The sequence below is a fragment of the Ambystoma mexicanum genome, chromosome 9 (genome assembly GCF_040938575.1).
Source record: "Ambystoma mexicanum isolate Mex_15411 chromosome 9, UKY_AmexF1_1, whole genome shotgun sequence".
NCBI lineage: Eukaryota > Metazoa > Chordata > Amphibia > Caudata > Ambystomatidae > Ambystoma > Ambystoma mexicanum.
The window spans coordinates 1,513,900,917-1,513,924,505 of NC_090931.1; the positions used below are offsets into that span (position 1 = coordinate 1,513,900,917).

The 23,589-nt window shown below is 48.6% G+C and overlaps 1 protein-coding gene across 2 annotated transcripts in view; it reads left to right on the forward strand.

Moving 5' to 3' along the window:
• The window catches only part of LOC138489383 (zinc finger protein 583-like), a 142,180-nt gene that overhangs the window by 92,317 nt on the left and 26,274 nt on the right, over nt 1–23,589 (forward strand). For both annotated transcript variants that reach the window (XM_069617102.1, XM_069617103.1), the window contains exons 6-7: nt 6,507–6,635; nt 9,923–9,997. In XM_069617102.1, the coding sequence (XP_069473203.1) occupies nt 6,507–6,635; nt 9,923–9,997 (204 nt within the window). The remainder of the gene's footprint in view (nt 1–6,506; nt 6,636–9,922; nt 9,998–23,589) is intronic.

A 23,589-nucleotide genomic window follows, 5' to 3' on the forward strand; every position in this document is an offset into this window, starting at 1 on the left:
TGAGGTCAAGAGAGATGTAGAAAGGTGGGCGGTCTCAGGGTTCTCATGGATGGCACGACTCAACTTGATCAAAATGGTGGTACTTCCCAAATTCCTATTCCTCTTTCAGATGCTCTCCACTCAGGTCCCCGCCGCGTTCCTACAGTCAATGAAACGCACCCTGCTCAGGTTCCTCTGGGCGGGGAAAAAACATAGGATCTCTTACAACGCCCTAACGAGACCCAAGTAAGACGGAGGGGTGGGATTCCCAGATTTCGACACATACTACAGGGCCTCCCAGCTGAGCATTTTGGTCAACCATTTCAACCCTGGGTCAGAAAAGCAGTGGGTAGCACTGGATAATAGGCTCCTCGCCCCGGTCACGCTCGACGAGTGGTTGTCATATTTGTCTGAAGCCAATAGAGCATCTATTGCAGCAGCCATAGTCAATACCAAGTTAGACTACTGCAATAGCCTCTTGATAGGCACTTCAAAAAGAAATATTAAGAGTCTCCAAACTATACAGAATGGAGCTGTTCAAGCTGTATGTGGACTAAGTCGTCAAACTCACATTACAGAGCACCGTAAAAAGTTACACTGGCTCTCTATTGAGCAGCGGCTCAAATTCAAAGGATTAGTAATAGTCTTTAAATGCCTCTCAGGCAAAGCCCCGGAATATCTGAAAACTAGGCTCCACATAGCGCCTCCTAAGCGTACGCTACGCTCAAACAGTCTTCTGCTATTAGCACAACCACGTACCCTTTTGAAGAAATTGGGTGAAGCAAGTTTTGTGGCCTGGGGCCCTAAGAACTGAAACACAATCCCTCTTCATCTTAAACAGTCCAAGACACTGCAACATTTCAGAAAACATCTTAAGACCTTGCTTTTTAATGCTTAAATCTCCACCTGGTGTCGTAGGTTCACTGGCTACCCCTCAGGACCTGCTAGTCGCCATGACCCATGGTGGGTACTTTCTTCTCTCCTTTCTGGCATTTTAGTGTTATGTATTTGTACTTGTTCATGGAAAAGCCCTGAGACTTTTGGGTGAGTGATTGCGCTACATAAGAAACCTCTTAGTTAGTTAGTTGTGGGTCCCTAGAACACACATCCCCAGGCGTGTTCTGGACCACCCGGTATTGGGCGCTCTGTGGTCTGTCTGGAAGGAGGGGGGTTACTACAGATGGCTCACAACCTGGCCTTCCCCATTAAGTTGTATTTGGGCGCCACCATTCATAGCCAAGGTGGTGTAGCCGGCCGCGTATCAGAGGTGGTACGAGGCGGGCATTGTTGGGCATGCCACTTCTGGACTTGGAGGAAGCCCTGGGGCTGGGCAAGCTTTCACCTTTCCGCTACCTTCAACTGAAGAGAGTCCTCTCCGAACCCTCATGGGGGGACACACTCAGGAGGGAACTCACAGATTTTGAGAAAACGATCATCTCCACACGGGGCTCCAGGGGGGTCGTATCCCGTTTGTACAAACTTCTTCTGCTCTTGATACCCAGGGATCCATATATTTATGCCCACTTCATATTCCGGCTGATCATCAACAATTACGGGGGTAGACCTTGGGGCAGACCGGGAGGACTGGACGTATGGTTTCATTAGAGATGTGTGAAACACTGGATGGTTCCTCTTCCAGGAGTCTGGTAGTTTGAGTCGGAAGGCCGCTGGGTTTAAGATTTCCTTTATGGAAAAGGGGCCATAGTACCGGGGAGCCAACTTATTCGGTCGTAAATGTCGAGGCAGTAGTTTCGAGGATAGCCAGACCTTATCACTCACTGCATAGGAAGGTCCTGCTCTTCTCTTGGAGTCCGCATAATGCTTGGTGTTAGTTCGGGCACTTTCTAAGTGTTCTTTGGCTTCCTTGTGTACGTTGATGAGAGTTTCAATCCAGGAGTCGACTGTAGGTACTGGTGTAGGATGTGGGAGGATGGAAGGTAGAACCGAAGGGTGGAATCCTTGGCTGCAAAAAAAAAGGGCTGGTCTTGACAGCCAAGTGATCCGAATTGTTGTAGGCGAACTCAGCCACAGGTATTAACAGTGACCAATCGTCCTGTACCTTGGTGGTGAAACAACGAAGATATTGCTCCAGGGTTTGGTTCACACGTTCAGTAGCTCCGTTAGTCTGTGGATGATAACCTGAGGAGAGGGCGCGTTGGATTCCTAGTATACGGCATAAGTGTTTCCAAAATTGAGAGATGTATTGAGGTCCTCTGTCTGATATGATCTTGGAACGGAGTCCATGAAGTCGAAATGTGTTGCAGGAAGATTCCAGCGAGTTCTGAGGAAGATGGTAGTTTATACAATGGTGTAAAATGAGCCATATGAGTGAACAAATCAATGGTGACCATGATAGTCGTGTATCCTCTGGAAGGTGGTAATTCCACAATAAAGTCTGTAGCAATGAATTCCCCGGGCCTTGTCGGTAGCGTAGGTTGAAGTAGGAGACCCGCCGGTCTCTTGTTATCATGTTTGTTTTGATTGCAGACTGCACAGGCTTGAATGTACAGTTGAATGCCAACCTTCATTTTTGGCCACCAAAATTGTCTTTGTATTAGAGGGAGGGTGTTGGTGATGCCACAATGTCCTGAGTGAAGGGTATTGTGACAGAGGTTTATAATCCTTTGTTGTAGTCTCTGTGTGGGAATGAGCAGGCCATTATCCTTGAACAGATACCTGTCCTTTGTTCTAAGATTCCATCGATTCTTCCCTGTAAATTCCTTCCAGATCTCAGAGGACTGGGTTTGGATCCGAATGTCTTCCAGGAGGATAATTGCTTGGGCTACAAATATTGTGTGGGGGAACATCTTTGGGAAGGACCGATCTTCAAGAGTTTCGTAGTCTGGACGTCGGGATAAGGCGTCAGCAATTGTGTTCTGTGATCCAGGGACATGATGGATCTGGAACTGATACTGGGCGAAGAAGAAGGCCCAATGGGCTTGACGACTATTCCTACATTCCAGAGATTGTAAAACTTGAAGATTCCGATGGTCCGTACAGACCTGAACAGGATGTTTTGCGCCCAGAAGTAGATGACGCCACTCTGTGAAGGCTTGACGGATGGCTAACGGCTCCTTTTCCAAAACGGAATAATGAGTCTCGCTGGGAGTCAGGGTTCGTGAAAGTTAAGCAATGGGATGTTCCAAGTTGTCCTCGAATTCCTGCTTTGAACTGCTCCTATGGCGTAGTTAGAGGCATCCATCTCCACTAGGAAAGGTCGATTGATGTCAGGTTGGGCCAGGATGGGGGCTTGTGTAAACTCTGCCTTCAATCGTTGGAACGCTTCATCTTGGGCTGATGTCCAGAGAAAGGGAGTATCTTTTTTCAATAATGTAATGATCGGTTGAACGATCTCAGAAAAGGAAGGTATGAATTTCCAGTAAACGTTGGCAAGTCCCAGGAAGGATTGAATCTGTTTCACGGTAGTTGGAACAGGCCAGGATAGTATGGCTTTTACTTTTGAGTGGTCCATTCCAATTCCTTATGGACTAAGGAAAAATCCTAGGTAGTTAACAGTAGAGACATGGAAAAGGCATTTCTCGGGTTTAGCCAGGAGCTTGTGTTCACATGGCCGCTGTAAGACTGCCTTAACATGCTCTTCATGCTTAAGATGGTCCTTGGAGTATATCAGAATATCGTCCAGGTAAACTATGACGAAGAGGAACAGCATATCGGAAAACACCCGGTCTATGAAATGTTGGAAGACTGCTGGGGCATTGGCGAGTCCGAAGGGCATGACCAGGTATTCAAAGTGACCAAAGGATGTTCTAAAGGCTGTGTTCCATTCGTCACCTTCCCTAATACGGATCAGATGGTAAGCACCTCTGAGATCCAATTTCGTAAAAACTGAAGCTCCTCTCACCGCTTCCAGGATATCCGAGATTAAAGGCAATGGGTAGGGGTCCTTGAGGGTGCATTGATTTAACCCACGATAATCAAGGCAAGGCCTAAGCTCTTCAGTATCTTTCTTGGGAACAAAAAAACAACGAAGCTCCAGCTGGAGATTTGGATGGTCGTATGGTGCCATTTTCAAGGTTGGTATCAAAGTATTCTCGGAGGGCCCTTTTCTCTGGTTCGGATAAAATGAACATCCTTCCGAAGGGAATTACTGCTGGGGGTTCAGTATCAATAGCGCAGTCTTCAGGTCTGTGAGGGTGTAGGGCCTGAACTATGGCAGTTGAAAACACATCTGTGTAATCCTGATAGGCCCTAGGAACCTGGATGATATTTTGACCATGAATGGGCCTTGCTGGTCTGTCAGCGTACCTTTGAAAGATGTCGACGAGGAATCCAGGGATAGACCGTGAGACATGCAATGTTCGGAACCAAGAAACAGGGATCCAGCTGCCCAGTTGATGTATGAGTTGTGCTTCTGTAACCAGGGCATACCCAGTACCATTGGGTAGTGAGCAGACTTTATGATGTCAAATTTGACCACCTCTCGATGATGGTTTATCGAGAGCTGGATCTCTTTGGTTTGTAGGGTTATGGGTCCTGAAGAGAGAGGTCTTCCATCAATAGCTTCTACAGGCTGCATGATGCCTCGAGTTTCATATTGAATGTGGTGGGTAGTGACCCAGTTTTGGTCTATAAATATCCCCATGGCTCCACAATCCACCAATGCCAAAATGGGGTAGGTTTCGTTCTTGGATGGCGATAGAAAGGCCTGCAAGATCACAAGGTTGTTTTGTCCAGGAGAGTTCTAGGATGGAATAGACGTGGAGCAAACATCTCTCTTCCGAAGCTGTGCTCCATCTAGGATCAGGAGCTGGCGTTTCCCGAACGCCGAGGAGGTGCTAGAGGACATTCTGTTTGTCTGAGGCACAATACATACACAGCCCTGTGTGAATCCGTCACATTCTTTCTTGCAGGGATATGGGTCCGGGGAAGGCCCCCAGTTGCATAGGTTCTGGGTCAGTAGTGGGGGCAGGAGTGGGATCAGCTTTAGAGGAAGGTTCTATGGAGGACTTTTGGTAAGGCATTCTTATCTTCTTCTTTTCTGCCTTCCTTTCCTGAATACAGAAGTCAATCTGTAAAGAAAGGTCCAGAGAGCCTGGAAGGAACCTGGGCGAACCACTCTGGCTAGCTCATCCTTTATTTCTTCATTCAATCCTCTTCAAAAAAGGGTAAAGCAGGCTTCTGAGGACCAATCTGCTTCTTTGGCCAGTTGCTTAAAGCGTGTTACATATGTAAGCATATCCTGGGAACCTTGTTGGAAATCCAGTAGGCATTCCTGGGCACTGTAGACCTGTTCTGGGTGGTCAAACATGGTCTTTAGAGCCCGTACGAACCCATCATAGTCATCCAGGAGGGCATCTCCAACATTAACTAAAGGCATAGCCCAAGTTAATGCATTCCCGGAAAGATGCGAAATCATGAAGCCCACCTTTGCCCTGGGGGTAGAGAAGTAGTAGGGCTTAAAGGTAAAGTGGACTAAACACGAATTCAGGAATCCAAGAAGGTTTTTTGAAGAACCATCGTATTTATCTACTACTCCGCCCAGCAATAAGCTTCCCTTGGTCACGGAATCACAGGACAGGACTAATTGTTTTAATGCAGCATTCTCGGCTTTAAGATTCTGTACTTCTGTTGTTAACTCCTGCATGCCGCGCATGAGGTCTTGAACTGCCGCCTCCATGTCCGTATCAATTTCAGTTTGTTGGCGTCTCAATCTGTCACAGGTTTCCCCCCTTCTCACCTGTCTGTGTTGTTTATTGGAGTTCTTTGAAGGAGTCTTCTTGCGCACAGTTCAGGTCTTATATAACCCTGTGCGAACATCCTCGGGTTCCAGCGTGCGTTCAGCATTCGACTCCTGGATGTTCAGAATGTCCGGGAAGTCCTGGAAACGATGAAGAGTGTACTCGGAGACGGGTACACGAAATCTGGGATGAAGAGGTAATAAGAGGAAGGGAATGAATGAGGAGGAATAATCGGGGCCAGGAACCAGGAATCAAAAGGAGTTAGCGAGAGCGAACTACGGCAGCACATGTCTAGCCACAGCAAGCGGTAGCGTTGAGACGCGCAGGGCCGCGGGGGCGTGGTGCGTCTGACGCTGAAGCCGGTAAACAACGTTCCTTGATTGACGGCCATGTTGCGAATACAGCTGAGTGCAAGCCCCTATGTGTCAGGGACCAGGAAGTCCAAAAGGGACGTGACCGATGGTTCATGTCACATAGAGCAGTAGGGAGAAAGACACAGGAGAAGAGATGAATGGGTATTGAGGAAGAAAGGAGTGATGGGCAAAGGCAGCAATTGAAATAAAGTGAACAGGAGACACAAATTACAGGCTGAAAAAACAATCTGTAAACAGTTAGGAGGGTTACGAGATTGATATATTTCAACACAGTGTTCACCAAGCACCAGTCTTTGTTTTTATAACACACACTCACTTGCAGATAATCAAAACAGCAGTTGTTATAGCATTCAAGAGGAAGTGGGGCAAGGGACCAAATACCACATGTGTTTAAATTCAGAAGAATGTACATGCCCTGAACGTGGAAGTCATGCATATTTAATTTATACAATAGGCGACCCAATCACCGATCTGGAGGAGTCATTTGTTATAAAGACCGAGGAAAGCCTACATCTGAACCCCCCTCCAGACCCAGCAGGAAGAGAAAGGATGGAAGACTTCCTGAGCTCAGCGGAAGGAGGAGGTATGTTATCCATGCTACTTAAGTTCAAAGTACACTACACCCTCCGCTCCCCCAATTTCCATTGCATGAATGTGCCTGGATTACATATCAAACATTGCCAGTAATGTTAGAATAATAAAAGGCTGATTTAGGACATGGTTGAATTTATAGGACCTCATTACAAGGTCCCTGGTCCAGTAAAAATAGCGGATAAATTGCCATTAATACCGGTACCAACATTTTTACTGGACCAGGCAAACCCGAGTTTGTCGGTGGGTGCTCTGATCTACCAGTAGGCCTGACCTGCCGGTAGATCAGGCTCCTACCGGCAAAGAAATGCCAGACTCACCGGCACCGCTAGTACTGGTGCCGGTCACTCCGGCAATCCCAATCCATGTAGTCATCTGGGACTCCATGGAATGGAAACGTACTGCCGTCTCTGCTGCCCGTAATATCTCGGTAATACCGGGTAATCGGGCGGCAGAGATGGTAAGGGCAGTTTGCCGGTATCATGCTAGTAACCCCGGCGGGATATCAGCAAACGTAAAATGAGGGCCTCTGTCTAATTTGGTGATAAGCCAGACAAAAATGTGTGTAGCAAGATTAGGGGCAGAAGGCGGGACACCGTCTCTTGAGGAAGTTATTTTCTATTACCTGCAGCAAATCAGCACCTTCCATGCCTCATAGGGACATGCCATATTTGGTTATAAATAAGGACTTGCTCCTATAAATATCCAAGATATGTATATGGGATTTATGTGCAAACCGAGCTGGGACGCAACATAGCCATGCATAGGGGGGCTAAAAGCAAGGGCGTGGGTATAGCATGGAACTGGCATAAATAGGGTCGCAAATATGGGGGTCGCTTCAGATGGGAAGAGTTAAGCTGGAGTGATGTGATGAGCAATTGGATCGATGTTCTTTGAAGGTCCTCCTAAAGTGTAAGCTAGGGGTATGGAGGTTGTTCTTTCCTGTGATGATAACTTGTTCCAGTGATGGGGGACATATCAGGAAATGCCCTTTTTCCTGTTTATCCCTCTTGCCATTCTTTTTTTCTAGTCTGGTGATGAGACTTTCAGGAGTGCACTCGTTCTAGGAGAGGGTGAGTCACGTTTTGGTTGTAACTGCATTGAAGCTATTGTAGGCAGTGTGGCAAGCCAGAAGAAGGACTCAGACCCGAGGACATGGTGTAAATGTACTTTTATTTAAATTAAAAGAAAATGCCTCACTGTCCCTACTACTAAAAAGAAGTTACCTTCCTTGTCGATTGTCCAAAATTAAAATAGTCCTTGGTTCAAACTTGTTCACTAAACTGGCCCTACCACTTTTGGTTTTCCCAAAGTTAGAACAAAAAGTCCCAAGTTCCTAAAAGTGTCCAAATCTCTTTAGGTGGAGAGATATTTCCCCGATCCCGCTCTAACACCATGGTTGATTTCTACCCATTTTGATAAACGTTTGTGTGCCTCCGTGCTCCCCGGTATCTGCTCTTCCCTTTTCTTATTGGGCCGATGTGGCTCCTTTGGGTTCCTCTGTCCCAATGTCTCACTTAGTTCTCTGTGGTATCTGTGACCCTTCTTTCTGTCTGGCTCCGTTAGCTTTTGTGGGTCCCTGTGCCCTTTCTGAAGGTTTGTACTGCTCGTGTTTCTTGGGCTCCCGCAAGCCTTTTTCTTATCTTGTGTTCGCTCTCTTTTCGGGTCTATGTGACCCTTGAATGGAATTAGGGTAGTCCTTCCCTCTCCCCCACTTGTTCTTCTCTCTCCTCTCCTCCCTCTGGCCTGACAACCCACGTACCTGCAGTATTGCGGGGCTTGGGCCAGTGAGGGTCCATCTCATCAACGACTGTAGCATTTCGTATAGCTTGCTGCTCTTCTGCACTGGATACTAGCGGTTTTTCGCATTTCACTCATCTCTCCATTCTCCCAATGATTGGGCTCGGGTTAAGAGCAGAGGACCCAGTCCTCCCTTCGTTCCTGAACTCGTCCTGTTTGCAGACTCCGGGCCCACAACATTATGTACGTGGTCGCATCTGAAGGTACGGTTCAGGTTGCATGGCCTCTACCTCTCAGGCCCTGTGTGCTGCTTTACAGGGCAGACAGCGGCTACCTCTGACGTTCGCTTCCTTCCCTACGGCCGCCGGCTCCACTGATCTGTGCGGCACCGCCCCTCGCCGACGTTCTCACTGTGGAGGCTTGCATCAGCGTTGGGTTTCTCCTCCTCTATTCAACCGCTGTTGGCCCTTTATTCTCTCTCCATGATTCAAAGGGGTGGATTGTTCACCAACGACTGTCAAGCTTGTACAAAGTTCAGACCTATCTTGCGAGAAACACATAGAGGTAATGCCAGTGTTACCCTAAGTCCTACACATAGATGTGATGTCGGTCTTTCTTAATCCCATGTAGGCAGATAATACTTAAGTACAGGGAGTTCCCATGGGAATGGAAGTCCTTGTCCTCTAAAGGAGAGTAATTCCCAGTGAGGTCCCAACTGTCCCAAACACCTAGGAAGGGATTAGCTGAGCTGAGCGGCTCACCTCCCTAGCCTCACATGGAAGTGGCTCCACCTTGGGAAGAAGGGACAGCGTCTACAGATTGGTCACAGCTCCCTCAAACCTGAAGGTATAGCCAGTGCCATTCCTTGTGGATGGGGTGATGTGGTTGCATTTTCTTAGTCCTGTGGGTTATGCTACATTCTGCATGCTGGACTTTCAGAGGGGCCAAATTGGCATCTGAGAGTCCTGATAGTAGGGTATTGCCATCGTCCACAGGAACACGAGCAGGCTTCCGACAGCTGTGGAGCACAGCAATCTACCATCCTGCTTTGGGTGGTCTAGGTGATGTAGAATTTGAATGAGAGGACACAGTCACTGTCTAAGCTACATGATCATAGAAAGGACTATGGGGATCTACCAGATCTTTCAAAGTCACAAAGGTGCCCTGTGCAGCTGTGACCACACACAGTGCAGTTGTAACCTCTCCCAAGCACCTGTGTGGCACTGTTGGGCACTGCAGGACAATTTTCACAACCTACAAGAGCCCACAGAATCAAAGATGAAAAGCATTACACACTGGAACTTTACTGCACTGGAACTTTACTGGAACTTTACTGAACTTTACTTTTATTCTTTGCGGTTTTTCAGAAACACAGGTTTTCCATTCATTACATTATTTTTCATATACTGTGAATATTAAAGGCTGACACTTGCGGCCTCTAGACTTCAAATGCGTCTATGGATGACCAAGACCACAATCATTACTTTCTGAAACATTGCACATTTTCTAACATGTTCCTCATCATTTCTTTGAGGGAAGATGAAGACATGGCTTCAGTTTCCATTGCTCATCGCAAAGAGGAAGTGGCAGGGAGGAGCGCAGAGCCAGAGTCGGGTGAGTTACCCATGTTTCGATTGAGTGGGAAAGGACCTCTTCTCAGATGTTGAATCTAATTAGAATACATTGAAATAACTATGTGTTTGAAATGATGGATTATTGACTTGTGTTGTATTTTTGTGAGTGATTTCAATGTTCGCTGTGTCTCAATATTACATTAGAAAGACCCCAGTTCAAAATACTATAAACCACCTGCTGTGTTCCAGACTGATGGGGTAAAGGGGCTTCCACCCAATGACAGGGCAACCTGGCACTTGCATTCATTTACTCACCTGAAGCAGCAGTTCCTTCTTTGGCTCCACTGCTCCATTTTATCTGCTGCTACTTTTTGGATCACCCATGCTCTGTAAAATCGTCAGGGTCTCGGTTGCTTGTGATCTTATGCACAAGGGATGTGACCAAGCAGTTCAAGCTGGACCAAGCCTGATTTGCATATGGTTTTTCCCCTTTCTGTAATAGCTTGGCAGACTGAAGATTGATGGTGTGGAGGGTTGCTCAGAGCAATGCCATAGGTTTAGATTAATTTTAAACATTCCAACCATCACCCCTTTTGTTTTGCTATAGTCAACCTGAGTGGCATGTGTGGTGAGCCAGAAAAAGGACTCGCACTACATTGGGTCCTGTATGAACCTGGTTGGCACGTGTGGTGAGCCAGAAGAAGGACTTGCACTATGTTGGGTCCTGTTTGAACCTGAGTGGCACATGTGGTGAGCCAGAAGGAGGACTGGCACTACGTTGGGTCCTGTTGGAACCCGAGTGGTACGTGTGGTGAGCCAGAAGAAGGACTCGCACTACGTTGGGTCCCGTTTGAAACCGAGTGGCATGTGTGGTAAGCCAGAAGGAGGACTCGCACTATTCTGGCTCCTGTTTGAACCCGACTGGAACGTGTGGTGAGCTAGAGGAAGGACTCGCACTACGTTGGGTCCTTTTTTGAACAGATTTATTCAAATAAAAGAAAAATGCCTAACTCGCCATACTGCTATGAGGAAAATCCCAGACCTAACAAAACTAAAGCTAAGGGTGCATGTCAAATGTCCAAAGTAAAAGGTTTGCCGTTCAAATCCTAACATCTAGCTAGCCCTACCACTTTAAGAAAATTGGCTGCCGTACTAGCCTCAGTAGTTTGCGTCTGCCTGGCCCAACACTTGGATGAAAGTATTGAAATGTATAGTCTCTCAGGGTTCCTAATCAAACAAAAGAAAATTTTCTCAGTGGGAATATAAAGGTCTTTCCAGTTTACTCGTCTCAGTCTTTATCCTACAAAAAGGTTTCAGACCCCTCCATGATCTTAGGTTCTCCAGCATGGGGTCTGGCATGGATTCACATGCTCATGAATATTCCCCGTCGTCAGGCTGGGAATCCTCGGTAAAGAAAAAACCAGTATCAGTTTCGTTTCTGATCTGTCTTTCGTAGTAATAACCAATCACTGGTCTCTGCGTCATACTGACCACAGCCAATGACTGCCCTCTACCTAAGCACCGCCTCTGGCAGCCATCTTCAGATTTTTACCGCACGTTCATGTGTTGGGATCCTCGTGCTATTGCTCTCGAGCGTTAGTGCTATTTTTTCGCGCTTTTTCACAAAAACTTCGATTCTTTCGGTCAAAAGAGCCTCAAGCTCCACCGATCCTACATCCGATCAACGGGGACCCGTGTCGGATTCATCTGTGCCCCTCAAGGGTGAAGATTTCGTCGAGCTACACTTCGGAGGACTCCAGAAGCTTCTCAGGCCCGGTCTCGGAGATGGCCCAGGAGAAGGGAAGCTCGACGCCCGGAAAGCTGTTCAGGACCTGCCCTGGATGCCAGCTGCAGAACGTCTTCAAGGAGGACGAACACTCTTTCTGCCTTTACTGCCTTCATGGGGACAAGACGCACGTGGAGAAGGACTGTGCGTTTTGCGGCAACATGTCGGAACGGACCATGAAGGACCGCCATCAACGTCTCGCCAGCTGGCTGGAGGGTAAGAGCCCGTCTGGCGAGAAGAAGAAGAAATCTGAGCGGTCTTCTAAGACCTTTGAGGGCGCCCCGGCGACGGGGGCCCAACATAAGGCCAAGCACCGCGAGTCCGCTGGCACCGGGAGCGCCGAACGGTCGGGCTCTACGGGCGCCAGGCAGGGCGCACCCTCCCCGGCACCATCAACCACGAGCCAACGCTCTGGGTCGGGTAAGAGGAAGGCCGAGCACCCGGCGAAGCTCCTGGAGAGACCCCGGTCGAGCTCTAAGGCAGAGGAGGAGCGTGGCAGTGCCCCCTCCCTCAAGGATAAGGCGGTGAGCGCACCTAAGGTGGTGAAGGCCTTGATCCATTCGACCAAGCCCTCTATCGAAACGGTCGCGGCGGCCCTGGCCCAGCCTGTGGAGGCTGCACCAGTGGTGGCGGCCTCGGGGCCCAGAATCTCCCTGCCTCCTCGGAGGGAGTCTTCTTTCGTGCCCATCGATAGGACCCCCGTGAAACCCTCCGTGGGGAAGAAGGGGGGGCAGGGCGTCGTCGTAGATTCGGCCTCAACCTCAGAAGAGGAACTGATCGAGGTCTTAAGCCACGGCCTAGGCGTGGAACAAGACCAGCCCGTCGGAATGGGCCCCGACGCAGGTGACGACGACGACATCGTCGAGGATACCGACGGGGCCCCTGCTCGCCCGTCGGATTCCCCTCTGCCAGCGCCGCAAGACAACTCAGCGGCCATTTTGTTGGCTATACAGTCCTTATGCTCCGAGATAAGGACGAGACTACCGTTACCGACGGAGGAACCTCTCCCGTCGGGGGATCCAGAACCGGGACCTTCTGGTGTTCCCCCTACCAAGAAAAGAAGGATCCATCCACCGCCTCCTTTTCAACCATCGCGCCCCGTCCAGCCCTCCTCCCCGTCCACCCGAGGGGATGATACGGGGACTGACACGGCAGCGACGGGTACGGACGACGAGGCATACGACGAGGATTTTCCGTCGTCGCCTCCCCCCAGGGCTTCTCCGCCCGACGAGATTGGATCGTTCCACTCAATGATCGCCAGGGCATCCGAGCTTTTCCAACTCTGCCCTGAGGAGAAGAAAAAGGAAGGCTTCCTTTACCAACGGCGCGAGACCAAGAGGAAGACGGTCCTCGCAGTGCCTCTGTTGGACGACATTTGGGATGAGGGCCTTTCCCTCCTCAAGAACCCTTCCACGACGCCAGCGAAAAGAGACCGGTACGAGAAAAAGTACCGGGTCCCGGACTCGGCCCCCCTATGCCTCCGGGCGCAGCCTACCCCGGACTCCGTCGTCTCCGCGGCAGCCAGGAAGAAAGCGGGGGGGGGTGCGGCCTCCACGTCGACTTCCCCGCCGGACGGCGAGGGAAAGAAATTGGATGCCATGGGACGCAGAGTCATCTCGTCGGCGGCGACGACGATTAAAGCGGCCAACGCCTTGGCTATCGTGGCCCGCTACGACAGGGAACTCTGGTACAAGATAGCTCCCCTGCTGGATTTTCTGCCGGACGACAAGAGGGCGGAGGCCCTTGAGATCCTGCAGGAAGGTGAGGTGGCCTCGGACCACGCCATCACCGTGGCGACGGACATCGCCGACACTGGGTTCCGCCAGATGGGCAACGGCGTTTGCCTTCGACGTCGCGGATGGCTCAAGGCTACGGACTTTCGGCAGGACGTCCAGAACAGGGTCCTGGACATGCCCTTCGACGGGAACAACCTGTTTGGGAAGACAGTGGACGATTCCCTTCAGGCCATCAAGGCGGATACTGAGACGGCCCGGGCCCTTGGAGTGCTGCAGCAACGGCGGACGCCCTTTCGGAGCGGCGGAGGCAAGGGCGCCTCCAAAGGTTCCGGCGGCGGTTTCGCTTCCTACCGTCAAGCGGCCCGCTCGTCGTCGCAAGAGGCCTACAGAGGACGAGGCAAGTCTGGCGGCCCCCGCCGTCGTCGCCAAGGAGGCCAAGGCGGCAAGGCCGCGTCCAAGCAGGATTGAACCGGCCGTGGGGTCGGGCCCCCACCGAAGCACCCCGGTGGGAGGCCGGCTGGCGGGCTTCGTCAGCGTGTGGGAGTCCATCTCCACCGACCGTTGGGTGCTGGACGCCCTGGCCCGGGGCCACGCGCTCGAGTTTCAAAGAAGGTGCCCGCGCGTCCCCCCCGTGGCCAGGAAAGAACTTCACGTCCCTCAACTTCTCCTGGAGGTAAAGGCGATGCTCAGGAAGGGCGCCATCGAACTCGTCCCAAAGAGGCTTCGGGGCTCCGGAGTCTACTCGCGTTACTTCCTCGTGAAGAAGAAGACGGGAGGATGGCGCCCCATCCTGGACCTGCGACGCCTGAACAAGTTCATCAAGGCGCAGAAGTTCCGGATGGTCACCCTCCAGCACGTCCTGGGTCAGCTGGAGGAAGGAGACTTCCTATCGTCGTTGGATTTGGAGGATGCCTACTTCCACATTCCCATCCTAAAGGGGCACCGAAAATTCCTCAGATTCGTGGTCCAAGGGCGTCATTACCAGTTCAAAGCCCTTCCCTTCGGACTGCGGTCGGCACCCAGGGTTTTCACCAAGTGCCTCGCACCGGTGGCGGCGCAGCTGCGCCGCGAGGGGATTCACGTCTACCCCTACCTGGACGACTGGCTCATCCGCGCCAAGACGAGGGAGCTCGCCGTGGTCCACACGGCAAGGACCGTCCAACTCCTCACGGACCTGGGATTCTCCGTGAACTACGCCAAATCCCACCTGGTGCCCGCGCAAGTCGCACTGTTTCTGGGAGCGAGGCTCGACACAGTGTCCCTTCTGGCCTCCCCGTCGGAGGAGAGGACCAGGACCATCTTGGGCAAGGTGCAACGGATGTTGGTGGCCGACGCGGCCAAGGTGAGGTCCATCAAGTCCCTCCTCGGGATGATGTCTTCCTGCATCTACCTCATTCCCATGTGCAGGCTCCGGATGCGCCCGTTGCAAGAGTTCCTGGATGCGCGCTGGATCCAGACGACGGGCAGCTTCGAGGAAAGGATCAAGCTCGACGAGAGTTTCCGACGAGCGATACGGTGGTGGGGCACCCGCGCGCATCTGACGGCGGGCATGGACTTCCAGACCCCAGCCCACCAGGTGACTGTGACCACGGATGCCTCCCTAGAAGGGTGGGGAGCGCACACCGAAAATCTGCACGCAAGGGGACTCTGGCTCCCGACGGAGAAGTCCCTGCATATCAACGTCCTGGAGCTCCGTGCAGTGTTTTGGGCCCTCAGGTCCTTCCTTCCGTCCCTCAAGGGCAAGGTGGTGAGGATCTTCACCGACAACACCACCACCATGTTTTACATCAGGAAACAGGGCGGAACCAGGTCCCCAGCGCTGTCCAAGGAGGCGCAGGACCTGTGGCATTGGGCCGTCGCCCAAGGGATTCTTCTGGTGCCGTTTCATCTGGCAGGGATAAAAAACACCATCGCCGACTCACTCAGCAGGGAGCTGCGCTCGTGCCACGAGTGGGAACTACGGCAGGATCTGGTGGATCGCCTCTTCCGACGGTGGGGCACACCCCAGATCGACCTGTTCGCGACGGCGACGAACACCAAGTGCCGGAGGTTCGCCAGCAGGTTTCCCCAGACGAGGAGCATGGGCGATGCTTTCTCGTTCCCCTGGGAGGGCCTGTTCCTCTACGCGTTCCCTCCCTTGCCTCTGCTAATCCGGCTCGTCAACCAGCTCAAGAGGTCACGGTGCAGGATGATCCTCGTCGCACCTGCGTGGCCGAGGCAGATATGGTTCCCGGACCTTCTGGACTTGTCGGCGTCCCCGCCAATCAAGCTGCCGGCGGACGCGGATCTACTCTCCAGGGAAGGAGGCGCCATCCTCCACCACGACCCGAAGTCGCTGAACTTGCAGGCCTGGCTCCTGCAGCGCTAGAGTTTGGAGGATACGACATACCGGCCGACTGCAGAGAGGTTCTTGCAAAGGCCAGGGCGTCCTCGACTCTTAAATGCTACGGACACAAATGGAAGAGGTTCTCTGTCTGGTGCCACGCACAGAAGATTAACCCTCTACGGATTACGGCTCCCCAAGTGCTGCCGTACCTGCTGACGCTGGCCAAAGCTGGTCTGGCACACGCGTCCATCAAGATTCATCTTGCTGCGATCTCCCGATACACCAGAACCACGGGCCGGACGTCCTTGTGGTCTCATCGTCTGGTGAAAGAGTTCATGAAGGGACTGTTCAGATCGTTCCCGCCGGTGAAGGCTCCGGCCCCGGCGTGGGAGCTCAACGTGGTACTGACCAAACTCATGGGACCTCCGTTCGAGCCTCTGCACTCGGCCCCGTTGAAGTTTCTATCGTGGAAAACAGCTTTTCTCGTGGCCATCACCTCCGCACGACGAGTGGGAGAGATCCAGGCCCTTTCCTGCAAGGCACCGTACTTGACTTTCCACGACACGAGGGTAGTGCTCAGGACGCACCCCTCCTTCATGCCCAAGGTACCGTCGGACTTTCATCTCAACGAACCCTTGGTGTTACCTGTGTTCTTCCCGTCGCCTTCGTCGCCGGCTGAGAGGACTTTGCACTCGCTGGATGTAGCTAGAGCGCTGAAGTTCTACGTGGACCGCACGAAAGGTTTTCGGAAGACGTCACAACTCTTTGTGAACTTTGGACCTGTCAATCAGGGGAAGGCTCTCTCGAAGGCTTCCATCTCCAGATGGCTCTCCGGCTGTATCATGTACTGTCACCGGTTGGCAAACCGACCGCTGCCTGGCCGTCCGAGAGCCCATTCCACCAGAGCGATCGCAGCTACCACGGCGTTCCTATCTGGTGTGCCCCTGCTGGACATATGCAGGGCTGCTACGTGGAGGTCGACGCACACCTTCACGAAATTCTACTGCGTCGACCGGGATTCCAGGGAGGAGTCCAGGGTCGGCCAAGCAGTGCTGCGCAACCTGTTCGCCTGAGGTGAGCCTGGTGAGGAGGTAAGATGCTTAATGTTGAGTTGATGTGATGCTTAATGTTGAGCCTTTGCCACCTCCCGTGGTTGTGCATGTGTGTACTGCTATGTATTCTTTATTCATGAGCATGTGAATCCATGCCAGACCCCATGCTGGAGAAGGAACAAGTTACTTACCTGTAACTGTTGTTCTCCAGCATGGGTCTGGCATGGATTCACATGCGAACCCTCCCGCCTACCCCTCTGCGGCTCTTCACTTGGTCATACTGCCACTTCACGTGCTTCCAAATCTGAAGATGGCTGCCAGAGGCGGTGCTTAGGTAGAGGGCAGTCATTGGCTGTGGTCAGTATGACGCAGAGACCAGTGATTGGTTATTACTACGAAAGACAGATCAGAAACGAAACTGATACTGGTTTTTTCTTTACCGAGGATTCCCAGCCTGACGACGGGGAATATTCATGAGCATGTGAATCCATGCCAGACCCATGCTGGAGAACAACAGTTACAGGTAAGTAACTTGTTCCTTATTACTCGTCTCCGTCTTTCTAGTCAAACAAAATAACTGTAATACAGTAAAGTCAAGTGTGAAAAGAAAGACGGGCTCAAGCCCGGTGGAAGGAAGCTTGTGTTGAATTGTGGTAAAGTCAAAGTAAAGTGCATTTATGGCAAGGCGGACGAAGCCGAAGGAACTTATTCAACTGTCAAAAGCTTGAAGCTCAAGCCTGAACTGTTGAATTGTACCAGTAAGCTAAAGTGTGCCAGACTGATACAACTGTGCCATCCACCTATCATTTTAAGAAACTTTTTGAGACCCTGTGCTACTGAACGTGGGGAAGGGAGTTGTTACCAAAGCCATTCTGACATTTCTTTTAAGGAACTTTTTCCTTTTGATATCCCCTTTACACATTCGTCATTTGAGGAGGAGGGCAAGGTTAGTTTTCTTTTTAGTATAGGCCTTTTTATTTTGACTTGACTGACCTGGACTTGTTGGTTATTTGTTTAATGGTCGAGACTACTAGAATTAGAGCCAGTTAGGAATTCTCCCAACCTTACCAAATACAAAAATAAAGGTTTTCAAAACTTGATTCTATTGTGTCTGTGTCCGCTGTTGATACCATGCCTTCCTTAGAGACTGTAGAGATTGGAGCATCTTAAAAAGGGTAAGGAGGGGAGGAATCGGAGGATAACGAAAGACATTCAGTACTGGAAGTGTTTGAATGGAATGTTAAAGGAGATATCAAGTCCTTAAAGTTACCACAACATTTTTTGAGGTGGAGGATATCTAGCACCGGCTAGCACCGGCAGAGTTACCGCCGGACGTGTAATGAGGCCCATAGTCGTTTGGTAGTTTCCATGAGGTACTCTTAATGCCTCCTTGTGGCCACCTCTCCCCAGTACATTTAGTAAAAGGTATGTCATCATTCTTCTTCCTCTTCTTCGTCTCAGTGGTGACAAGTCTCAAGAAAGGAAGTGGGGGAATGTTACAGTGATGCACAATAGTACTTTCTGTTGCACTCTCTGCAGACATTATCATTTTTATAGGGTGCAAGGGCAAGAGGGTTAGGGAGTTCCTTCACAGAACAGGCATCCTTATCCCCATGAGGGGAGTCTTTCCCTGTGAGGTCGCACTTTCCAGCACCCCTAGGGGGACTATTTTTTTTTATTTTTTATTTTATTTTTTATAGTTCATTACAAACTTTTAAAATATTTACAATTCATCGTTACTTTAAAATATTTACAATTCATCGTTACATTCCAATTACTTTCGAATCAAAAAAGTGAACCTTCAAAATGTTTACAATTCATCGTTACATTCCAATTACTTTCTAAGCAAAGAAGTCAGATAATATTCTAAAGCAATACGACTATGTTCTAAGTTCTTCCTTCTAAACTTTGTTTTTGTTAAATTGTTCAACTACACATTCAATTCCTTTTTTTTATTTCTAAACTTTAACAATATAAACCTAGCTGATGTTCTGACATTTTAACTTCTAGTTTTTCTAAAAATAATATTAAAGCAAACTTTTTCAAATCAGCTCCCTCCGAGAGTACAATCCACCACTCTTCGCGATTAAGAGAGGGGGGTCATTACGACCCTGGCGTTAAGGCTTTAACGGCTCCGTAAAATGTGTCGGCGCCGTTAAACTCTTAACGCCTGATTACGAGGTCCCTTTGCGGCTCCCGACCTTAACGGCTGGTCTGGACCAGCCGTTAAAGTAGGGACCCGCAAAGGGACTTCCGAGGTAATTACGGTATCGCAATTTGTGGTACCGTAATTACCGCCTTCCCCAGTCCCATTGAGCCCTATGGGGCAAAAATGGGAATGGGGAAGGGCCAATGGTAAATGGGGAATTACTGCCTCGCCAACCTTGGAATGGGGCGGTATTTCCCCATTTACCATTGGCGGACTCGTTACAATACCGGCAGCAACCATGGTGCTAATAGCGCCATTGGTTACCGCCGGTGTTGTAATGAGGGCCAGGGTCTTTTTAACATTTCTGGTCCCAGATGAAGGGTCCTTTCATCTTGCAATTTCTTGCAATATAACACTAGATGTTTTAGTGTTACTGTTTACCGTTTTACAGAATCTGCAATCTTCTAGATCTTTTTCTTTCTTTCTTATGTTCATAATTGCTTTTGTTCGGAACAGATTAATCCGAAACTTCAAAACCGTATGCCTTTTTTTGTTACATGGAAACTTTTGCAGGTATTTTGCGAGAATGTTCATTGCCCGTGCCTCTGGAGCGAAGTCGCTCGATACATCTATGGAGAGACCTTTGATCTTGGTTTTCACACCAATCCTGGGACCATAGTTTCTTTTTTACTGCATTTGGATTTTGGATCAATGCACCAGGATCCACTTGTAATTGTTTCAGTAAGGTTGCACAGGTTTGTTTCCAACTGCTCAAGATTGAGCCATCCAGATGTTTTGAATTATTACGCAAAATTTGGTATTGTGGAAGGTCGTCTGCTCCCAGGACTTTCCTATAAGTTGTCAACATATTCCATATAACTTTTGCATTAATCGAAATCAGATCAAGCTCAAATCTAATGCAAACATTTGGAGTCCCTCTGGGCAATGCTAGTACTTTAGTCCAGAATGTATTTTCGCACCATGTCCATATCTCGGCCGGGCATCCTAGCATTGCTTCGGCGCCAAAGCTTAGTGCAGGAATGACTTTAGCCTTATAGAATTCGATTACAGGTTTTATCGTGAACTTCCCATATTTCTCATTTAGAGTGTATCCCTGGGCTGCCAAGAGTTAGCATTTCCGTCGTATTTTCTCCACCATGTTATCTTCATTTATCCGCAAATTAATCAAAACTCCTAGATATTGCGATTCCATAGTGAGCCGGCTGGGTTTTGTGTCTATTCTTTTAGATTTTGCAGCACTAATAACTCGGTTTTTGATGGATTGATAACCAGACCATTAGCATCGGTGTATTCCTTCAGTGCAGACAATGTTCTCTATTTCCATTTATTTTTGGATCGAATGATCCAAGATAAAAGTGCTGAATAGAGTTGCTCCTAGTGGGCAACCCTGCTTCACCCCTCTAATAGTTTTAATCGCTGACGAAAGAGTCCCCAGTTGATCCAGTCTGACCTTTATCGTTGTTTCGGAGTACAGTTCTCTAATTGCAGCAAACAAGCTATCAGGGCACCCCCAGTTGCTGAGTTTACTCGATAGCAGCTCACGATCAATTGAGTCAAACGCGTGAGCCAGATCTATGAAGGCCAAGTATATTTTTGATTTTGTTCTTATTGCCTCCATCTTTAATAGATGAATTAGCAATAGATTTAATCCACAATCGACGCCTTTTACAAACCCGGTTTGTCATTTGTCGGCAACTTCCGCCACTTTTATCCAATTTGTTAATTGGGTCAGTAGTTGTGTTGCAAAGATTTTCCCCACAATGTCCAAAGGGCGATCGGCCTGTAATTTTTAGGGTCAGTTCTTACTCCTTTTTTAAATACAGGCACGATTGTAGCTGATTTCCAAGACTCGGGGATACTTTTTTCTGCAATGATTTTTCTGACCAAGATGAAACAAAATTTGGCCCATGCTTCCGGGTGGAGGTTTAGCATCTGATTTGTGAGTCCATCGGGTCCGGGCCTCTCGACAAGCTTAATCTTTTGATGTTATCTAAGATGTTGGTCTTATCAATGATGATGTCCCATTTTATTAGTTTTTTTTTAATCTTGAAATTGGCTATCCATACTTTTGGCAAACAGCCTTCCAAAATTGTCTAACCAATTGGCTTCTGTTACCATATTATTTTGAATAGCTTGTTGTGGGACTACCATATTGTTAATTACTTCCCAGAATGAGCAAGCATTTTTAGTTGTCAAGATGTGCAGCATTCTTTCTGCATCATTCTAGATCATAATGCTTTTATGTGAGCATAGCCACTTTTTGTAGGAATTTTCCGCTTTTATTTTCTGTTCAGTATAATCAGGTATAGGTTTTTTCGACAAAGACCTGATAATTATTCGCGTGTTTTTTCTACAACCGCTTTGTCGTACACGTGTATGTTCTTAAGGTTTTTGTTCTTACACTCCTTTGCGATGTCCGTGTAAGCTTGAAGTAAGGCCGGGTATTCTAATAGGTCAGCATCTTCATGTGGGTTCTCATCCAACAGCATTTCTGCCATTGTCAAGACCTGTCTTTCTTTAAGCTTCAGACCATTTCTCGCCGGGGTAATGGAGATTTAATTGTTCCATCGCTGCTCTTTTCTCCTCGTTAGGCCTAACCGAGTCATTTTAACCAGATCATGATCGCTACGTTGCATATCAATTACGTTTAGATCAGTAATATTGCTCATCAGACTTCTCGAAGCATAAAAGTAGTCGAGGGTACTTTCATATTTTTTATTTCGCCAAGTTGGTTTAGGCGGTATATCCCCTTTCAAATGTCCATTTAATATAGCCATTCCTCGGGCTTCCATCGCCTCGGCCCATGTGGCTATAAGCTGTTTTTTTTTGTAGAGGGTTTTGGACATGATAGGTCTATGAATTTTTATGTTCGTAGGCATTCCATATTAAGATTGCCACAAAGTATAATATTAGGGCTCTTCTCACTAGACAATATTGTGTCTGTTCCGTCTCCCACTGCTTCTAAATATAACCATTCGTCTGAGGCATCGTGCTACCAATATAAGTTGATTACATGAAGCTTCATAACCTTTCCACCTGCATTCTCTTTCTCAGTGGCTATAATAATATGTTGCATATATGATGTGAGATTTATTGTTTTTAATATTCTCAGGCCTGGGAGGATAGCTCAGCGGCAGCGTGCGCGTCTTTGAAGCAAGACGACACGAAGCAACAACAGGTTTGATCCCCGGGTCCGCGGTTAGAAACCTCTGGGTGTTTAAGCACGTTATAAATATGTAACTAAGACAAAAAAAACACAATTACGCAACTAAGAAAAGCAAACAATTCCTGTAACAGCGCCTCGATGCCTGCGGGCTGTATGAGCGCTTTATAAATGTAAAATAAAATAAATAACCTTGTTTTACAAGTGTTAACAAACTGGCCATCGGTCTTCCTTTGGCCTGCTTGATGGCAGGATTCCAGGCTACTTTGTAGCCTTCCACAGTTGGTTGGTTTGTGAGCCATGTCTCTTGAAGGCAGATTATATGTAAATTTCCAATCCCACTAAGACTATTATTGAACAGATGCATAAACCCTCTCGTGTTCCAAGTCCCCAACAATGTCTCATGTGAACTAGTTTTTTCCTGGCATTAATTCTTATGTTGAGAGTTCAGTGAGGCAGACACCCAGCTCCACTTTTTCAGATCTTCCTCCTTGCTTTCAATATTATCGGAGGAGCTTTGGTTGTATTCAAGCTGATTTTTACATGCAAGCATGATCTTAATCCGTTTCTTTGGTTCAGCCCTGACTTCATCATCACTCAAATCAAGTTCATCTTCCGATTCCTTTGTCATTTTTTCAAAATGAACCTTTTGACTGCCAGGAATTATCCTTTTTGAGAACTTCTCCTCACTTCTTTTAGATTTTTGAGTTGATGGTATCCGACTTCTTGCATTAGAGGAATCTTCTCATGGTTCGCTTATTCCAAAACCTAGAGCATACAGTTCAGTGGTATTTTCAACTATAATGTCCCTAATGGCTCTTGAGTCGATGTGCAACAGTACACGGTCTGTTATTGCGTTGTGTATAAATTCCACAGTTTTAAGGTTGTTTGTTGTTATTGAGCGCAATTTTGGTATAATGTCCTTCAACTCTTGAATTATATATCTATTCAGAATAAGCCCATCATCAGATGGTCGATTTCTTTCCAGGCAGAAATGGGCAGAAATTTGAAATTATGTCCTGCTGTATTTTTTTGTACGGGCTGTTTTTGTTTTATAAAAGGAACCTTCTTATCTTCTCTCCAATGTTCTTTTCCATCTTCGTACCTCACAGGTGTCACTTCTTTTGTTATTTAGGGGCCCTTTCTCACTTACTAAGCCATCGTTTGTATGCGCTGTATTTCCATGTTTTAAATCTAACGTTTTAACCTGCGGGTGTAGAGCACTTTTCGCTTGTCTAGTGCTACTCGCAGCCCATCTTTCGTCTAGGGTCAAGCGCTTTTTTTGTTCTGTTTCTATCCCTTCAGACCCATGGCTTTGTGCAATCTTTTTTGTCCGTCTCTGGTGTCACCGCTATAGTACAGGTTCTTGTCTGGGTAATTTCCCCTGTTTGTTTTTTCC